Raw genomic sequence first — 21,746 nt, 5'->3', positions numbered from 1 at the left:
CTTATAGCCGCGAAAAATCCGGCCTGAAAAATATTGATCCGGATTATTTGTTGCAGTCTTTCTAATAAATCAAATTATATTGTATTCCATCTATTTTTAAAGAAATATATTCAACATTTCTAATATTTCAATACAAAAAAAAAATTGTTTTAAAAAAAAACACAACTTTAAAAAAAAAAATACAAGTCCAGTTAACCATTAACCGGATTTTTTTATTTAAAAAAAAATGAAAATATAACTTTCCGGTTAATGGTTAACCGGATATACTGTTTTGAGTTTGGGAAACCATTAACCGGAAATTTGTCTCAAATCCGGTTATTGGATAACCGGTTTGAGTAGTTTTTGAAATTTGTTCGGGATTTGGATATTTTTTTAAATTTTATTTATTTTTTGGATATTAATAAAAAAATCGGACTCATGAGTCATGAGTAAAGTGCCGTAAATTGAATTTTTAATTTCTCAAACCGTTCGATTGGCAACTATTTGATTTTTAAATTGTGTCGGATTGGCAACTAATATTCTTATGTCGAGATTGAACTTTTCTGGAAGTTCTAATTTTTTTTTGTGGAGTGATTTTTTTTTTATGATTATATTTTATATTTATTTTCTATTAAAAAAAATGAGTTGTTGTTGATTATAATAAGAAGAGCAAGATCATATTGATAAATATTCGGTCAATATTTTTTTTGTATTTTATTTAATGTAGCTCTTAACACAGAAATCATGTCATGTGACTTTCTTATGGGCATCTGAATATCTGATGCAATCGATAAACTTTTTACTGCGTTTTTTTTATAAATATTAGTTAGCTATTAATACAAAAATAATGCCACGTGACTTGCATATGGATCCAATGCATCGATCATTTTACTATATTATTAAGGCTTGAAAAACTCGGGATCTATATATAGAGTCAAATTTATTGACATTTGTTTATAGGTTTAATATCTGATTAAGTATTTTTTTTAGATATTTAAAATTAATTGTGTAGTTTCATTTTCATTTTCATTTTTATCTTAGATAAATGTTGCTTCTGTATTCAACGTGGAAATGAGATCGGGTGCTCTTCCTTGCTATTCTCTCTATCTCTCTTCTCCTACTCTCTCTCATGTGATCTTCTTTCTCTCATCTTCTTTGAAGAGAGATATAGAGAAAAAATATATACTTTTCTTATTAGAAAAGCAGTAGATCCTCTTCCCCCAACGTGACAGCTGGATAATACATATACCATTTAAAAAAAAAAGTTTATAAAATCGAGATCTCTACAGTAGTCTAGACTCTAGATAAGGTGTTGTAATTGCCCTTAATATTACACACTATATTTATGTGTCGGACAATTTCTTAATTAAAGATTAGAAAGGATATATCTGAAAAAGTGTTAAAACGAATAACTGGTGGGAAAAGCATGGGTAGAAATCAATAGCTGATCTTGACATTTCTCCATTTTGGTACTTTTTCTAAGAATAAAAAAAAGGGAAATTAAGGGGGCTATGTGTACATTTTCAACGCAAGTTAGGTCGAGAAGCAATAAGATGCATTAAGCTTTTAGTTTTACGTAGTTTGCCGACATTTTTATTAACATCCAATTTAAAATATAAGTTATCATATTTACTCAGGTTTTCAAAGTTTTTTTTAAGATTCTCAAATCATATAGTTTGAGAGAGTTTTGAATCATAAATTTATGTTTTCAATGACTTTTGACTCATAAATGAAACCATAATTCATTGAAAACATTAACAAAAACACAAAATACTTTATAACTACATTTTAGAAGATTTGCATACATAATTCTTGATATATTTCTTTGAGTTTTGAAAAAAAAATATTATCGTGTAAATGACATATATTGAACTATCATAGATAATTTAAATGATCTTTGAATAATAAATGAAAACATGATCCATTAAAAAAGATGTATGATTTCGATGATTTTTGAATCATAAATATCTGGAACTGGTATGAATAAAGGAGTGTGTGATTTGGTTTTTTTTTTAGAAAAGATTCTGAAATCATAAATATCATCATTATTATTTTTATTCCAAACAAGATGCTTTCGATGATTTTTGAATCATAAATAAAACCATAATTCATGCTTTCGATGATCTTTGAATCATAAATATAACAATAATTCATGGAAAACATCAACAAAAAATTTATAACAATATTGTGAAATCTAAGATGGATGGTTTTGAATTAAAAAAAAAAATTACCGTGTAAATGACATATATTGAACAATTATAGATAATTTAAATGATCTTTGAATAAAAAATAAGCAAAAATACACAATAAATAGTAAATTCATTTTAAAGTTATGGTCGTTTAGAGAGCATGAGCGTGTCATCGATGTTTTAACAATAATAAAGTTATGACCGTTTAGAGAGTATGGGTGCGTCATCGATGTTTTGACAATGAAATATCAATGCACTTCCGCCGTCGTTAAGCCGGGCATAAAGCATCGGTGCGTTATCCGTGTTTTTGCATGGAAGCATTGATTTTTTTTTTTAAATATTAAACAATCATAATTTTGGCTAGAAAAGTCAAATTTGCTCGTATGACCCAAATTCGGAAAGGGGGGACGAGATGAATATGGATTTTGTCTCGGGAGTACTCTCGGGCATCCGACGGAACCAGAATTGCAAAAAAAAGTCGTTTAATGCTTCAAAAATTCGGTTTAAATTTTCTATCAACGGAAGACATACAACAACCGGTGTTAGTTTTTTTTTTTTTCCAAAAGACTAAGAGGTTATTTAAGAATTACCAATATAATCATTTTAAAATGCATTTACTATTTATTGTGTGCATTTGTTTATTTTTTTATTACGGTTTCATTTATTATTTAAAGATTATTGAAATTATTTATGATTGTTTAATATATGTTCTTTACACGGTAATTTTTTTTTTCAAAATACAAAGAGATATATCAAGAATTATGTACGCAAATCTTCTAAAATGTAGTTATAAAGTATTTTGTGTTTTTGTTGATGTCGATGTTGATGTTTTTAATGAATTATGGTTTCATTTATGATTCAAAAGTCATGGAAAGCATATGTTTATGATTTAAAAATTCAAAACTCTCTCAAACTACATGATTTCATAATCTTAAAAAAGAAGAAGAGAGAATCAATCTCCAAACATCCAATTAAATTGGCGGTTTAGAATGAAAATTCCAAACCACCAATTTAATTAGCAGTTTGGGTAGTTTTAATAAAACTTTGAAAATCTGAATAAATGTGATAAATTATATTTTAAATTGGATATTAATAAAAATGTCGGGGGAGTTTGGGTTGAGAAATAAAAAGTGAAAGTGATAATTTGAATGAGACAGACGCAAGAGAAAAAAGGAAAAAAAAGAAAGAAAAAAAGAAAAAGGGTCAGAAAGAAAGAGAGAAGGGAAATAATGAAAAGACAAGTGCCCCCCGTTTCCCATGTGACTGCTCTACCCCTCTCTCTGTTTCTGTTGCCATCCATTGGCCTATTGCGCCAAAAAGATGAGAACAAATGTAAACAGCCCCACTTTTTAATTACACTGGAAAACAAATTTAACTTGTCGTTGAAGCTCTTAAATATCTTTCGGAAATTTATTGAATTAGATACGTATCTTAAATATCTGCCGCACTTTACAACCGTTCAGATTTTATTGGACTTGGATATTTTTATTCTGATAATTGTATTTATGTGGGCTTTTAAACTAATAGAATTTTATAATCAAAACCAAATTAAAAGAAGCAGATTCATATAAAATAATTCAAAGATCAAGTAACTGCTATAAATTAATTGTATACAATAAATTAGATATAATGTGTACGAAGAGAGAATTGTGGACTTAGTACAGTAGCACAAGTTTTGGTCTCTCTTTCAAAAGATGCAGGTTCAATTATAAAAAAATAACATATAAGAGATGTTGTAGACTTGTAGTGTATTGGACTCTTTAATAAATTAATAAATAAAAAAATATGAGTGAGTCTATGGTACTATGCATATTATGATTTGGCACCGTGCTACGGCTCTATATTCGAGTTTTCAAATCCTAACGGTCGATCCGAATCGTTCATCTTGTTGTCCATATTAATATGTGTTTGGAGACCAAATTTTAAATTTTTTGAAAATTTTTTACTATTTTTTTTAGATATTTAGAAAATACCTTGATCTGAAAATTCTGGACCATTCAAAAACAGTGACTTTCAATAAATCTAAAAAAATAGTACAAAATTTTCAAAAAATGTAAAATTTGGTCTCCAAACACATATTAATATGGAGAACAAGATGAACGGTTCGGATCGACCGTTAGAATTTGAAAACTCGAATATAGAACCATAGCATAGTAACAAATCGTAATATACATAGTACTATAGACTCACTCAAAAAATATTGTGTAAGACAAGCTTTGATAATTTTGATAGGCAAAACGATGGATTCGCATGTCCTCTTAAGGATAGAATGATGATTTCATGTACATGTTTAACCGTTTATCTACATTAAAAAAGTTCGATCATGAGTGAATGTTTTGATATCATCGATAGCAAGGTCAATGATCACAAGGACTATTTCAAAATGTATTAGTAAAATATTCTAGATTAAAAATTGCATCTATCGCATCAACTTTTGTATTTCCTCAGCAAGTGGGATGGAAATGTTTTATATTGATTACATTGAGATTGCAACTATGGTCAGAAGATAATCGCACAAGAATCAACGGCATGCGTATTGATGCACACACTCGAATTAGACAGATACAAATTTAAATTTGTACATGATTCAAGTTTAATCTAATCTATCAATGTGTACAGGGTTCATACTTAATATTTACCTACAAATTATAACCATCGTCGAGAGAAAATCACCCGAATTCCGACAAAGCGCGTTTTGTTACTCGTGTGCACAAATTTGATACAGGAAACGTTAAACTTTGTATAAATTTAAATTCGTACATGATTTACATTTATGCTAGTCGGTAAATGTTATAAACTGTAACGTTTATTAAGAGAAAATCACAAATATGCTTTCCTAATTTTTATCCATGCTCACAAATATGAATGCGCACAAAAAGATAAATCATGTATGTACATACTTTTACATTTTCGATTTTCGACACATGAATATTCGTGCTAGAGAAACACCACCTCTGCCGCATCGAAATTTGTACACCATATTAATATTTGTATGATAATTTATAGGTGATTTTCTCCTCACGGTCAATCTCATTTCCCAAAATACGAAGCACGTTTGGCTACATTTGGTAATCAACATTGCATTATAAATGAAAAATATGTATTGATCTGTCCTAATTTGTAAACAATTCGTATGATTTGGGAGAGATATTTTCATTTCATTGTTTCACAGACATAATTGTCGACGGTCAAGAACGCCCTAACCAGTACTAGGAAATAAGGCTACTTTCTTGATCTGTAGGGACCACCTGACAGTGACGCCCCAGAGAATGGGTCTTGCACACCGAATCCGTACACAGAGAATCTGAAATTTTCCCATCTCTAACCAGTAACCAGTAACCACTGATTATCCAATGGACAGTTTTCACTGAAAAATGGGGAGAAAAGAAAAGAAAAATATCAAGGAAATTTAGAAAAAGAAATGGCTACTGTCGCTTCTCTTCGCTCTCCCGCCTTTCTACCTCCTCGCGCCTCTTCTCTCAATTCCTCGGCCAGAGGGCTCCGGTACGATCACTCCTCAGTCCGAAATGTGGCCTCCAATGCTACACTCCGGTACAGCTCTCCACCTCATTTGATGCGTGCGCATGTGTGTTTGTTTTTGTTAGAGTTGGGCGGGGGTTGCTGACTATTCAAATTGTTACTTTCTGAAAATAATACAGGGGCGTGTCGTCCGTTGTAATTCAAAGAAGAGAGGCATTGTTTCAAGTTCTTCTCTCTGGTGCTTCTTTTGCTTCGTTATTTTTAACTAAAGAAGCTTCTGCTGATACTGGTATACATCACTCGTTCGAATTGATATGCTCCTCTTTTTTTTTCATCTTTAGTTATCAATACTCTGAGTAGATTAATTCTTTTTATTGATTTATCATGTAACGATAAATGGTAATTAGATGTGCAGGGAAATTTCAAGCCGTATGCAGATGAGACATTTAAGTTTAGCATTATGATCCCTCAAGGTGATTTGAATTTATAGCTTAATGCTGAGCTTGTACTACTACCATTCATATCACTAAATTTTAAGCTTGCGCTGAGATAATCTTTAGCATTGATTTTATCTTTTCAAAATCAGACTGGTCTGTAGGTGCTGGTCAATCTGATGGTGTGAGGTCAATTACTGCATTCTATCCAGAAGAAGCCTCGGATTCAAATGGTACCAGTTTCCCTTCTCATAAAATATCTGGTATAAATTTACTATTCCATTTTTGTTATATACTTGCCCAATTTTTTTTTATATGCAGTGAGTGTTGTGATAACAAGTCTCAGCCCTGATTTTACCAGACTGCAGTCTTTCGGCTCTGTCGATGATTTTGCAGAAAATCTGGTGACAATCTTCTTTAATTTTTTTTGCCCTTTCCTTTTCTTTCTATTTTACTATTTTGATGATTAGAAGCTTTTGCTTCAAAACAGACCCAGACCTGAAATTTTTACCCTATAGACTCGAAATAATGGATCCTTGAACTGGGAACAATTTTGGTATGCTAGGTAAGTGGATTGGATAGGAGCTGGCAAAGGCCTCCAGGGCTTGCAGCAAAGCTAATCGACACAAAAGCAGCAAACGGTCTCTTTCTAATTACCCGCTCAGTTGTTCCTAATAATTTTTCATAATGTAATTTATAGTATAAACTGTTCTCTTGTTGAGTATATCTATTACTACTAGTTCTTATCTTATCTTTCTTATATGCCTAGGTTTGTACTACTTGGAATACACACTACAAGATCCTGGTGAGAAGAAAAGACACATTCTCTCTGTTGTTGGATTGGCAAAAGATGTCTGGTATAACAGGCTCTATACAGTTACAGGACAAGTACACCCTTTTCACCTGGCCTCAATTTTAATTTTCTTCATTTTTTTTCTTTGGTTTTCTAATAGCTTATTTCATCTTTAGTTGACAAGATGAACTTGAAATTTAACTTGCTGTTTTCATTGCAGTTTACTGAAGCTGAATCAGAGAAATACCAATCTCAAATAGAAAAAGTGAGTGTTGGGCCTTTTAGTATACTTAAATTCACCGACTACTTGGATCAATTTTCTAACGCCACAGTAGCAACTATAGCATAACTATTGACTATGACTTGCAATGTGAACCGAACCACTGAATTCGAATAGCACAATATAAAAGCAATCTCCTGAAAATGCCACATCGTGATCTGGCGTGCTGTAGAATCAAAATAACTTGTTCGGATAGCATGCCATAGCTCTGCCACGGTGACAACTATGGCTGCAGACGCAGGCCCTACTTTTAGATTTTTTTTAAAATAGAACTAATTTAAATGATTCTAACGAAATAAGCACAAAAACAGATCGGTGGAGGTAGAAACCAAAAAAAAAAGAGAGAATCCAACTACTTTGTGAAGCTGTTTTTGTAAAATCCAGTTGCTTTGTGCTTATTCCGTTAAAATCACAAAAAATCAATTTTATTTAAAAAAAATCCTACTTTGATCCCTGTTTTACCAATTATTTGTTTTCTCTGTTGGCTGTTTATTTTCCAATCATTAAAAATTTAAATGAGGACCCAAGCAAAACAAACATTGTAACCCTCTTTAAACGGTAGGATAGCATTGGTATACCATTTTCCTTTTTTTTGTCATAGTGTGGTCAGGCACCTGAATATACTGTTACTCGTGTTAATATGCTACCATCTCATGTTGGGAAGTTGTTCTGTAACTTGTTTTTGGCATCAAGTTTCTTCTTTATGTTTATTAATTTTTTAATTGCATTTCTATTTTGTTTCAGGCCGTCTCTTCATTCAGATTGACATGAGATTTTTCTAGGGAATATCGGGCATTCAATTTGTATTTTACATAAAGCAAATTACAGCAACCATATTCAATTTTTTTCCCCAACCAATGCAAAAGAGAAAGGATGATTTCTATCTAAACGATAACAATACAATAAATAGTACTCCTGATGGCCTGATCATGTTTAGGATCTTGACTTTTCTGTATATGTATTGACATGCTCTTATCAAGCATTGATCTCTGCAAAGATAAGAAAGCTTGACATTCTCCATAGATGATTCACCACACTAGTTTAGGCTACACTTGCTAAAGCATAACCAACAGAAACAAGAATGGTTCAGTCACGCTTGAAGTACACAATTACATAAAAAAAAAAAAAAAACTCAATTTCAAACAACAGAAGGGGAACAGAAGAAGGTACAGCACGATAGTACTCAATTGGGAAAGGAAATAAATCACTTCCAGACAACACAACGAATTATAAGCTTTCTAAGAGAGGCCTCCAGCTTATATGTACATGCAAAACATAACAATCCATCTCAAGTACGATGCCTGGCTTCAATAATATCTTCCCAGAAGCCGCCTAGAGTAAGATGAATTTCCACAAACAGGCGAAACAAAAAACAGAAAAATGATGCTTCCGAATAAAAACCTCAAAATCAAACTGCTTCTACCATACCTTTTTTTTTCTTTTCCTTTTCTCCTTTATGACGAGGCTGGAGTTTCTAGAAGGCGGTACATGGAGATCTCTTGTTGCTTAAAATACCGTCTGTCTTCTTCATCAACAAGAACTAAGTTGAGGTAGTACTTCACACTGAATTTGTTGTTGATGTTGCGATAAGTTGGTGTAAGTTCATATGGGCTAAGGAATAGCCTAATGGGAATCGACTCTCCTGTAAATAACATTGAGAGTATGCTTCTTATTAGAGCCTGATGAAAATGAAAAATAGCCTTACTCTGGTACATTACATTGACTTAACCTAACAGACAGGTATTAATTGTAAACAACTCCAAAAGACTTCGAGTCGTTTCATGCATGAAAAATGTCAGCTCATATTAACTAATGAGGAGGCATATTAGGTAATTGCAAAATAAAGAAATATTCTTCGAAAGAGTGCTAATCATCTCCAAGATACACTATTCAAATAGTGCAAAAACATAATAGAATAATCAGAATTAAATTTCCGGTTTACCTCTAACAGGAGCTCCATCCATTAGTTCAAATTTTGCTAGGGTTTCAGTCTCAACATAAGTGTTTGGACCAGAGCCGGTAGACTCCCTCCGTCTAATCTCAAGCTCCATATTCTTTATCTTAATCCTAACCAGTAGAAAATATATCTTCCCTATTATAACATCTTTCAAGTGATACCTGCAAGAACATTATGTAAAACATATGAGAAAAATATGGCTGGCTCTGAAAATAGAGAGAGAGAGTCTAGATGGGGAAGAACCGTACTTGCTTTTGCTGTACTCAAACTCAATATGGAGGCAATCTTCTATTCCAACTTCCATCTGCATAGTTTAACCATTTTTTAAATGAAAAAGGAATTGAACAAAAGTAAGTCCATACTCTTCCATCCCATGGAAAATGTAGTTTGAAACAAAGTTTCCACCAAAATAAACAATTAATTTTGCATCCAACTTCCATCTGCATAGTTTAACCATTTTTTAAATAAAAAAAGAATTGAACAAAAGTAAGTCCATACTCTTCCATCCCATGGAAAATGTAGTTTGAAACAAAGCTTCCACCAAAATAAACAATTACTTTTGTCATCCAATCACCAATCAAAAGTTTAAGCAATATATTAAGAGCAATGCACTGAAAGGTTCATAAAAATAATTGCATTACAGCAATATAGTACAGAGATTTGCATCACACTGGAACACAATACCCGTGCAATACTAAGATTCTATTTATAAGATTATCTTAAAATGTAGAACTGACCTTGATGCTGTTGTTCATTGTAGGCACAGGAGAGTAGTTCCTCACCTGATTAAAACAACAGAAAAATTCCAACTATTTTAGTCAAATCGACTCCACCATTTTATGACAATATAATGTTTTTCTCATTGGCATATGAACTAACCAAATTTCATAAACCAGCTTTTGTATTATTCAGTATATAAAAGACACTATACTTACACAAAAATCACGGTGTTCTGTTATATTGCTGACATAATTGCGACTTATCGTCACCCGCAAGATGTACCTACCATAAAGTAAAGAATATTGACTTATAAGGATATAACAAATCAAGGTGCTGTTGAATACCCTAGCCAAAAAAAGAAAGAAAGAAACAAACCTCAGTCTGACATTGGTCCCGTTGTATGACTCATATGGCATTTCAACAGATGAGAACTCAAAGGGGTATGTTTTCTTTTCATAAATGTCACCAGGCACATCCAACTCACGAACTGGAACATCATATTATACAAACAGAATTAAAGATAGGCTGTCAATCGTTGTTAAAATCTGAACACCCTTGGCTACATTACATCTGTACCGATAGTTGGCTTTAAGATTTCCAATACAAATTGTCCCATAGTATACAAAAATTGTAGATCGTAAAGGCATTCAAACAATGATCACTGAATTATAAGCTAAATAGTTGGTATACTCTTGCGAAATTTTGTAATTTCAAATTGATCCACCAAAGCTTGAAAATATGATTCTCCCCAGCAAAAATTAAGATACTCATGCTTACACATATTTTAGTTCAAAAAAGATCGATCCTAGTTAAAATACAATTAATCTAAGAGTAAAGTTTGATTAAATACCAAAATCACCATATATCCTATGAACAGGGGCGGAACTAGGATTTGAATATAGGGTGGGCTAAACATCAATTAAAAAAAATTATAACGGGAGGGTGTGGTGATTTAGATTTTTTGAAGTTGTAAACAAATCTCCTTTTGTACACTGGATAGTCTCTATCCAGATATCAAAAAAAAAAAAAAAATTATAACGCAAAATCTTTCACTATTTGAGTTCATAAAAAGATGCAATAAATAACTAACATCAACAAAATACAAACCTCAATTAAAATTAAATTTCACAGCTCTTCTTTAACTTTGTTTTTGTTTTCTGAATTTCTTCATATGCTGTTGGATTTCGCCCGCCCTCTTAAAAAATTAATTAATTTGTGTTTTTTTTTGGTGATGAGCTAGAAGAGCCAAAGAGATGCTCAATTGCTATGGGATTTCTTTCTTTTAAGCATTCAATGACATTTCCTTTTTTATTTTCTCTATACGGTAAACTATCCAAATTCTAGCAAGAAGTCAAAAAGTTACCTATTTTTTAATATTAATGGTACGCAAATCTAGGAGTCAAGATTGCAAATGGGAAATAAAAAAGACAGAATTTGCTTCTTAAATTTTATTTTTAGACCCTGTAAGTTTATAATTATACATAGGGTGGGCTGCTATGTACAAAAAAATGACATTTACTTAAACTTCTATATACTTGATTAAAAAAAAAAATTTGAAAGGGTGGCTTAACACCCCCTGAAGAGTATTATGTTCCGCCCCTGCCTATGAACTAACGAAATCTTTCACCTATGTCAATGTTGAAACTAATACAGTTACTGGACTTGTGGTACTCAGAAAAAGCAGGAGATCTCGGTATCTATATGAATTTTCTAGTTTTATAGTGATTAGGGGCTGAAGGCACAGTTACAATTTTCATCTTTAATGAAATTTCCATCATAACTTAATTGCATTTTTTATCAAAAGGGTAAACGTGAAAGAATATGAACTTTTAACCGACGAGTATCTTATATTTAAGCTTTGATGAAGCAAATTTCAAATTATGGACATTTTGATGGGCATACGCAATTACCCCTTAGGTAAGTCATAAAATAACTTATAACATTCAGAATGAAGCAAAACTATTGTACTTTTGACTCGTTATTTTAGTTGGACCAGTTACTAGACTAAAGATCTATATAGATAATTTACCTAAGGATGTGAAGTCATAAAAGTTCCCTCTATCAAAGTAGAGCTCTGCAGTATAAAGAATAAAGTTAGAGATTAATTCGTCTATAGAGAAGTTTAGAATTCAGAAATAAGCCAGAAAACAAATAAACCTTCACTGAGAATAAAACTGAATAAACAAATGCAGACAGTAATGATTCACAATTAGCACGTAATTAATGCCATACCTATCTGGCCAAGTAATTCAATCTTCACACCAGTGTGTTCAACCTTCTTGCCTTGAACAGGTTCAATAGAAACCTGAAATAATTGACTGGTAAATAACACACACACAAAAAACAACGCCAAAAAAATTAGGAAACACAAAAATAGCAGATAGTACCTCTCCAGATACATTTTCCAAGCTTTGGAAAACCGGGACCATGGTTGTCTTGCCATTTTCTTTCTTAATTGATACCTATGATATATCAGAAAGGTAAGCCGATGAAAGCAAAAATTAAAGTTTGACACTTCACTCCCGGATATAAACAATCTACCTGTTTTCGATTTTTCCCATCTGAAAATGTGATGGTGATGTTGCATGGTGGCTTGAACGCTCCAATAAGATAATTCTGCTTAGCAATTATGCATCAACAAGAGACGCTTTGTAAAACTTCTCAAAAAATGAACATATCATTTAAAATGCTATACACCTCAACTCAATCCTAAACAGTTAAAAGATAGGATCTACGCTGTAGCCTGAATGGTCTTACTCTATGCAAAAGGCTTAAATCATTTATTATTTTCCTGGTCTGAATAAGTTCAATTTGCATCAAATTACTTAATTAAAGAGAAAACGATATGGCAACCAGCGGTCACAAAAATTACTAAACAGATCACATCTAAAATTGCTAATGCACGGCAAGAAATAGGACGGTACATACCATGATTGAATCGTAATCTTAACCAGAGCGTCAGTACGAATTTTCTGAAATAGAGAAAAATACAGATCACAACAATTGTTCTCTAGGTGCGAAGAAATTATAGCTGGATGACCAAACGGACGAATCGAAGTGATGACGCAAACATACCTGAATCCGATCCAATGTAAAACCGGTTTGGAAAAACCCTAGATCGGGAGTAGTCTCAAAGACACCGGGATCGCGCAATCAATCGGAGAAAGCTCGTCGGATTCGACAAAAGAGGGGAGGAGACGAAGCCAGACGGAAACGTACTCAGTTAAACGGGTTGATATGATAGTCGATTCGGTTCATGCTGATGTCTTTCCTCTTTACTAATTAGTAATTACTAATAAGAGCGCAGTGAACGGATTGGATCTGTTCAAATCCACGTGGAAGGCAGTAATGGTGTCCTTGGGCCTTAAGACGGGGTTTCTATGCGGTCGAAGTACGTTGACTTGACATATATTAGAGAAGTTCTATTTGAACTCCCTATTGAGATCCGATCCGATCCGACCCGACCCGACCCGACATGCCAAGACAGGAGAGCTTGACTGGTAGTTGGGTTTATATAGGCCGCCGTAACAGACTGATCCCCGAAGCCATGGTACAATATTCCTGATGCGCTAGCCCATTTTAACATGCTGAATGTTACACTGCTGCTAGTGCTATAGTTGAAAAATGCACTGGAGTTGAAAAATCGTACTGTGATGTGATCAAAATGTTGAGCGGAGATTACACTGCATGAGTCACTTCGTGATCAAACATATTGTGTTCCAATGTGACGTGATCAAATGTATTGTAACTGATCACTTTAGTTATATTATATCACATTTAACTATTTCATAGTAATTTAAACTTAATTATTGAAAAAAAAATTAAAAAATTAAAAAAATGTGGAATTGTTTGAAATATTAAAATGAAGAACTAATGTTATAAAAAACATGCCGTTACTACATGTGTTGTTTCTCGTATTGTGTCATGATTAAGACGATTTACGTGTTGTACTATGTTTTTCTAGCTAGCAACCGGTTGATAGGTCTAAATTATATACATATTCGATCTCATTTTTATCACGAAATAATACCAAATATCTTGTATTTTGAATATGAAAAGAATATAATACACCTATAATCAAGTTACTGCGTTTGTTTGGTTTTAATTTGCAGGAAATGAAGAAAAATATCCAGTGCAAACGCATGGTTTTCGATACGGCCGCACTAAGTACTTAGATGAATTTCTGGACGCGTGATGAGTATTTTGGGGCTATAGAAATATGCTTTGATTATACTCTTTTATGCCTTTAAATTTATTACCTTCAATACCCAAAGAAAGGTTTGTTGCAAGCGCACAACCTATCGATGTAGTACTTAGGGTGTCGAACCACAAGGAGTACGTTTAAATACTATGCTTAAACTTTAACAATTAATTTCAGAAAATGAAATAAAGTAAAGTGCAATAAAAGTAAATTGGGGGGGGGGAGGGGTTGTTCTAACAATTCCTAAGTTTTGGGTTCAATACCCGAGAGAGAGGAATTTAAAACAATTAAAGTAAATAAAGGAAATAAAGATTAGTTTGCTTTCTAGTTGAGGAGATCTAGGGGTATTCGGTCTACAATCCCTTGCTAACTCTATCTATTCGGTATTTGTTTAAGTTCATGTATGATTTGATGAGGTTTCTAACCTAATGTATCATTAAGAGTCACTTTCGTGAATTAATGATGTGTCTAAGTAATTTGGACTTCACGATTAGGTCCTTCACCCTAGCTACCTAGACCCATTGAGCTCTTGTTAGTATCTCCTCTCCTCAAATATTGGTACTTCACACTTAAGTCCATCATACCAATACCCGATTCGAATTGAGATGTCCTAATTAGGGTTTGGCTTCACGGTTAGGTCATTCACCAAGTTCCTAACCTTAATTTCTGTAGTTCTGGCTTAGATTACAAATTGGTTAGATCCTAATCAAAATATAGGGTATTTGCATTCATAATTTGGTACTATCCTATTGATCCTAGTCAATTTTGGTTCTTTCAAATCCAAAACGGGATAACTACAATTCAAGTACTAATTATGTAATTAACACAAATAATAAATCACAGAAATTAACATCAAATCCCATAAAAATAATCATAACAAAAACAAATAATCGAATAAGATACAATTAAACAAGTTCATGCATTGACCTAAACCTCTAGAGAGAGATCTACTCCCTCATGTAGAGATCCATTACAAAAATTGACAAAAATAAGAAGAAATGAAATAAAGAAATGATTACACCCTTTATTGAATCAAGAACCTCAAACTTGCTGAAATCTTGCTTGAACCTTCTTCTCCTTCTTAGAAAAGCTTCAGGAACTCCAGGAATTACCGCAGATTTATCGCTATATTTTATGAAAATTGATATGCACTAAGGGAGAGAGAGATGAAAATGGATGATGCTTGAATGAGAAATCAACTCCTCCATTTATAGCCAAGGACTATGCCCAATTAAGAAGCATAGTTGTGAGGTGAGTGGGTGCTATATTCGGATTATTTCTCAGGTTGCCTTGTCCATAATTGGCTGTAAAACGCGTCCATGAAGTGCCAAAAATAGAAACCGTGTTGAAAATGTGCAATTTTGGCTTTCTGCGGCTCCAGTGCGTCCGCATTGGTGGTGAGTGCGGGTGGCTGACCCGCACTGGATTCTGAGTTTCCATATTTAACTTGGAAAAATCCTGCGAAATCTCCTCAGTGCATCTGCACTGGATATGGGTGCGGGTGGTCGACCCGCACTGGTGAAATTTATGTGTTGTTCTGAAGCTTGAAAAAAATCGGCTAAGTGTTGAGTGCGAGTGGTTGACCCGCACTGGTGTCTAAGTGCGGACGCATTATGCTCAGGAAAAATTCCTGGGTTTGCTGTGATGTTGGAAATGCGGCTAAGTGCTGAGTGCGTCCGCACTGGAGGTCATTTTCTTCAGTTTTTCACCTTTTCCTGCATTTAAAGTCAAACAACCGCAGTAACTTGATTCTAGGTATATTTTAATCAATTAATATTTAAAATACATGATATTTGGTGTTAGAATTTGCCAAAATCTAGATCGAATGTGTATATTGTTGGGTTTCGGGGTAACCAAAACCCGTTTAGGCTTAAGCTGCGGAAAGAACGTAAAACAAAAATTTTACTTCTAACTTAAGCCAAGGATTAAACAGGGTATGTCAGGAAACTTTCCAAGGCGGTCCACCTTCAGTATTCCTTTGGCATCAAAACCCAATTTAATCATTTTACAGATCTACTCCATGATTGATTTCTAAAACTTTAATCTACTTACCAATTAAATAGATTAATATAACATATTTATACCTTGTTTCCAAATCACAGTTGGAATGCAGACCGAGCGAGTAGAGCTACATCACGGGAATGATTCTCCTCGGAGCACCAAACGTATGGTGCCTCTATAGGTTATCCACCAGGACTAACCAAAGAGCGGTTTATTTCTTTTGCCAGAAATACCGTAAACCGCGGAATTATGTAAAAATACTATTCACGGGGAAAAGATGAAAACCCGTAAACACGAATTTTCAGCTACTCAGTTTCACAAATAAGCAAAACTGACATACCGCGAAATTCGGGAAAACACTATTCACCAATCCCGTAAATATACTTCACAACAACCCGCAATATTATACGTCAACTACGTATAACTTTCTTTTCTCAACCGAAATACTATTTAGGAGAGAAACCGAGAAAGAGAGAAAATACCGATTCGTTTCGACACGAAACGATACGAGTGAATTAGTGGTTTTTCTCTCTACATGCACCCCTCTATTTATAGGTTTTTGAGGAGGTTTGCAAAAGACCGAAATACCCCTCAACATATGCCTATTTACAAGATATGACATTGAATGGATAAGGATGATGACATGTCATGTGGATAAGATCGATGACGTGTCATGTGGATAAGATCGATGACGTGTCATGTGGATAAGGATGACATGTGAAAAGACCAAAATGCCCTCGGCCCTAATACAAATAATATTCGTATAATTATTCTGAACAATTATATTTCTTGCGGTTATTGTTTCGGTAATTTATACAACGTGTCCTGCACATTTATAAATTAACTGGTTAACTTTTATACAACGTGTCACACACGTTTATAAATTAACCAATGTTTTTTGCTTGTTATTTTTACATAACATTTATAATTTAATTATAACACGTATAATTTAATTATAACACGTATAATTAATTATAACCATCTTACTATTGATCATAACCAATTTATAATCAATCACAATAAAATTCTCCGATTAACTCCTATATTGTGTGACCCAATAGGATCTGTGTTATGTTGGTAAATAGAGTTAAAACTGTTTTAACTTCTATAATCATGAGCGGTATCTGGCAGTATACATCATGACCATCCAATTACACAGATGATGCTGTACAGTACAATATCATGATCCAGTAAACAATTTACTTGTGTCTGTTCTTCTGTCTCATAGCTATCAGATTAGTTTCAAGGTAGGTGTGTGTCATCCTTGTAAACTTAATCTTTTCTTGATCTTGAGCAGATTATCAAATATGATTACTCTTGTAATCATACCGCGCGCTGATAATCTTACTCTATCAAGGGGCCCAGTGATGCTATAGCTCGTATAGAGATACGAGGGACAATAGTACTTTTGGTAAACCATCACTACCTCAGCTAAGCCATTGATAAGCTGAAATTGTATCTATTGAAACCTAGGGTTTGTTATGTAAATTAAGCCAAGTTTTGATTAAATTAGGTTTAATTAGGTTAGAAATGTCCAAAAGTTCAAGTTACTGCCCTAGTTATGTTTGTTCTACAGGTAATCAAGTGTTTGGAGCTAAACGAAGCAAAACGGGTGAGTTAGCACGAAGAATGGAGCTTCTGCCAACATTCATTGCGGCCCGGAATGGATCCATTGCGGTCCGCAACCAAGCAAGCCAGAACCAAGCAAGCCAGAGCATTTCTGCACATCCATTGCGGCCCGCAATGACTTCTCAGCACAGCATCTTCATTCCAGCACTTTCATTGTGGTCCGCAACCAAATCCATTGCGGTCCGCAATGACCTCCAGATTTTTTCTGCGCAGTATGTTAACTGCCTCCACTCATTGCGGCCCGCAATAAGGCGGTTCAGAGCCTGAATTTGCTATTTTTAGGGAGTTATTTTTAGGTTTTGCTAGGGGTATAAAAGGGGGACCTGTAGAACAGATTGAGTACGTTTTTTAGGCAGAATTTCTAGGGTTTCAACAAGGAAAAGCAAAGAAAAGCTAGAAGAGAGAAGAAGGAAGAAGCGATCATTGATCAATCGGTTTTATTATTTTCTTTCCTTTGGAACTCTTTTATTCTCTTGATTTGATTTGTGCTTTAGCCATGACTGGCTAAAGGCTTTTCTAGGGTTGATTAGGGTTGTACTTGAAACTTTTGTTATAATTTAGTTGGTTTTATTTTATATATTCTTGTTCTTTGTTATGATCTATTCTTTATTTTAATTGATTGTGAGGACTTAATCGAAATCACATGAAACCCTGGGATTTGGTATTTGCAATTGAGAAATTGAATATTAGGTCCAGACCATAAGGAATAGGGTATTTGATAGGCTAAGTACCGAGAGGTGACGCTTGTCTTATACGGGCTTTACCTAATAGTTTAGAAAATTGTGCCAAGTACCGAGAGGTGAAAGATAGTTTTCTAGATTTATTGGGACAGTAAGAACTTAATGACTTTAGATTAGGGTAGCCAAGTACCGAGAGGTGACGTTTATTCTAATTTAAAGATGGTATTAATATAGAGATATCCCTTTGTACCTACAACACCCAACTGTGCCTTCATAACTAAAAGAACAAATTTAATAAACCAATTAGTCATAACACTAGTGGATAGGAACCCTAAGAAACCCTAATTTCTCATACTTGTTAAAAACTCAGATTTTGCTTTAAGACTTTAGTTTAATTCATTTTAATCGAAACCAAATCAACCTTTGAACAAACAAAAACCTTTTTTACTTTCTTTTACTAAATTAAATTGTTAGGTTAGATTTGATATTCCGACTTGTCCCTGTGGAGATGATCCCTAAGTACTACTTGACAAGGTTGTACACTTGCAACCGAATTGAGTGTAAATTAGGATTTATTACTTGTGTAGTAAAAATCACATCAGCCGTGTATACCGAAGAGCTACCGTTATAACTGCATTTTACCGACAGCGTTTGATAACAATCACACATATACATTTCTTAGTAGGAAAGATGAATACCTCATACTTTAGAACTTAACACTGAATGAAAACATTAATAACACGAACACAATTCCGTATAATGTTTCATTCGGGGTCTGTCAGATACCATGTTCCTGGAACATATATCTATGTGATTAAAATGACAACTCCTTGTCTATGGTCTGTAAAACTTGACCATCATTTAATCCACATACTAACCATCATCTATATTATGGAGTTTCACAATTTCAGTCACGAACTCGAAATGATTCATAAATACAATAATACTCAATGCAACAAAATGATATTAATCATCCAATTCATGAACAAAGCTTTATATATAATCAATTATCGTATTATTGACTTCTAAATTATTACACTAACATATATAATTTATGCTTATTAATGTGCGCCAATTTTAAAAAGGTATAATGAGCTATGCATCAAAATTCATGCAGACGCATGGATCTTGATGCAGCCGCACTCTGGTTGCAAAGTGCGAGCCTAGTGCGGACGCACACGCAGAATTGGAGCCTGTACTTAAAATAGTTATAACTTTTGACTCGTAACTCTGTTTTGAGCATATGACCACTTTTTGAAAAGCTAGCAAGAAGATCTACAACTTGAGAAGCATAGTGTGAACGCATTTTAGTCGCAAATAGCCTAAAAATGCATTTTCGATGAAGGGTAACAATAGAAGGGTACCAGGAAAAGGGTACCAAAGCTTACACCTGAATATTTTTCTCCATCTTATATTACATGCTACATTGTCAAATCCTTGAAGAATTACATTGAATAAGATATAAGCTGTACAATGCTATTTACAAAAAGAAAAAAAATCGTGCAACTGTGAACACATAAAATTACTTTTCATATTGTTGTCGCTACCTGTCCCGTCCCTCATGTAAATACAACAAAACATCCAAATACAATAAAACACACGGTATTTTCATAAAATTACTTACCTATCTGACAGTGAACTCTTATGATTCAGCTTTGATATATATTTTCTTGCACCTCTTTGATAACTCTCTTAGATCTTCTATTGCTTCCTGACATGAATAACCAGATGTAAACCTTAAAACCTGACTTGGCTATTGTCAAATACTAACCTTAGGCGTAAATACCTCTAAACCAACACTCAAACATGACAACAGACCTACACAACACCCTGATGAGAAACAAATACACCATTCACTCCACTGGTACATCTGGACTAGACATTTAGAAAAAGTAAAACTGTGATTACATAGAGGACTTCAAAATACACCACATAGACCAATATTTTTAATTTTTTTTCCAGTTATTAACATCATTTGATATGGACTCCTGAAGTTAATTGTGTGAAAAATACAAGAAGTGCTTAATTCTGCACTTTTTTACGAGCCTACCCCTGTATTCAAGTCCTTGTTAAACATATCCGATCGACCCCAGCAGCCCCGGTATCCAGTACTCTCCCTTCTCCTTCCCTCAACCCCAACACTAATTCCTCTTCCCCTTCACCTGCGTCTAACCCCAATCCAAACTAGATGGAAGTTCATCAGCACCTGAGAGATAAGAGAGCCCAGCGGTGTGCCTCTTTCAGTGGATGCGTAGGAATTCCCCCCTTGGTCGAAGAAGGAAGCCTCAAAGAAACTTGCTAGGCAAAACATGAGTTTGTTTTCTAAATAAATGTGATTGAAATTCCAATTTTCCACTTCAGCGATCTAATCAAAGAGAAACAGATACAAATTAGGCCCTTAAAAACAAATGAAACCAACAATTTGATGACAAGTTTTGCTGAGATCTTTTAGTCAATAATATTTGTACTTATTTTATTATGTTTGACTGAACTAAGATTTTATGAAATGTACTTTCTTGAAATATAGTTCAATCCAGTTAGATTTGCCCTTGTATTTAAAAAGTTCCGACTATCAATGATAATTACTGATATCTGTCCAACATTTCGTGAGATTTTAGTTTCATCTATCGATACAAAACTTGATGTCAGATTTAATATTATCTCTCTATTGATTTATAATTAGATTTGACAAATGGCTGAAAATAGGCTTCTTAATGAACTAAACTTGGTTCACATTCTTTGTTGTTATATTTTATTTGTTCAAACAGAAATATTTCTTGCAACAAAGGTATGTACCGAAGCTTAAATGATTATAGTTTTATTTTGAATAATTATGGGATTATTGCATATATGGATGTCAATATACTGAATAGATTGAATTCGCTGTGTCTTCAGTTAAAAAGGAAACGACACCAAAAATAACAACCTACGACATGATTTTCTTAAAATTAGAACAACCTTTATTGGCAATTATATCAATCTCACGAGGTCTGAATTGAACTGAATTTTGTTGGTCTCAACTAGCCTCCTCTGCACTTCGCTTCAACTAAGGGGCATACTAAGGTGCCTATAAAGATTGAGCCTTTTCTATTTTCACCTTTTGTTTCGTTGAATTTTCATGTTGGTGAATTTGTTATCTTTGGTGTCAGGTTGTGTCGCTTTTGCTTTATAAGAGAGCGGAGGTGAATTCAAGGAATGACTGTGGTCAGATGTGTTTTGTCGAAGCAATCCTATGTAATTTAGCTAATTTTATACTTTTTTCGTTTGGAATTTTAGCATAAATATGAGTTCCAAATTTATCTATTTTCTGATCCGAGGGTACTATTCACCTACATTATAAAGAATAGTACCGTTAATGTGGGTCCTATATGCAGCGAAATAATTTAATTATGTGAAAAATAAA

General features: G+C 33.7%; 2 protein-coding genes across 3 annotated transcripts; one reads left to right on the top strand and one right to left on the bottom strand.

The window, feature by feature from the left end:
- Positions 1–5,506: 5,506 nt before the first annotated feature.
- LOC144557775 (Photosystem II reaction center PsbP family protein) lies at positions 5,507–8,044 on the top strand. 2 transcript variants are annotated; one of them, XM_078306351.1, is made up of 9 exons: positions 5,507–5,720; positions 5,828–5,937; positions 6,056–6,121; positions 6,235–6,315; positions 6,404–6,486; positions 6,648–6,723; positions 6,852–6,970; positions 7,096–7,140; positions 7,900–8,044. In XM_078306351.1, the coding sequence occupies exons 1-9, from the start codon at positions 5,590–5,592 to the stop codon at positions 7,924–7,926; spliced, it is 738 nt and encodes a 245-aa protein (XP_078162477.1). In that variant the 5' UTR covers positions 5,507–5,589; the 3' UTR covers positions 7,927–8,044. The 2 variants fall into 2 exon arrangements, with proteins under 2 accessions (XP_078162477.1, XP_078162478.1); XM_078306352.1 differs by having other exon boundaries at positions 5,535–5,672.
- Positions 8,045–8,145: 101 nt separating this feature from the next.
- On the bottom strand, positions 8,146–13,135 carry LOC144557774 (vacuolar protein sorting-associated protein 26A-like). The gene is made up of 12 exons (XM_078306350.1): positions 12,908–13,135; positions 12,761–12,804; positions 12,374–12,448; positions 12,220–12,294; positions 12,065–12,137; positions 11,862–11,906; positions 10,208–10,319; positions 10,048–10,114; positions 9,850–9,894; positions 9,361–9,416; positions 9,098–9,273; positions 8,146–8,797 (listed from the first exon to the last, which is right to left on the bottom strand). Exons 2-12 carry the CDS (start codon positions 12,761–12,763, stop codon positions 8,610–8,612), a joined length of 915 nt encoding a protein of 304 aa, XP_078162476.1. The 5' UTR covers positions 12,764–12,804; positions 12,908–13,135; the 3' UTR covers positions 8,146–8,609.
- Positions 13,136–21,746: the final 8,611 nt, after the last annotated feature.

The sequence above is a fragment of the Carex rostrata genome, chromosome 8 (assembly GCF_964058835.1).
Source record: "Carex rostrata chromosome 8, lpCarRost1.2, whole genome shotgun sequence".
NCBI lineage: Eukaryota > Viridiplantae > Streptophyta > Magnoliopsida > Poales > Cyperaceae > Carex > Carex rostrata.
Note: the sequence above shows the minus strand (reverse complement) of the source record. Positions and strands in the feature narration are given on the sequence as shown.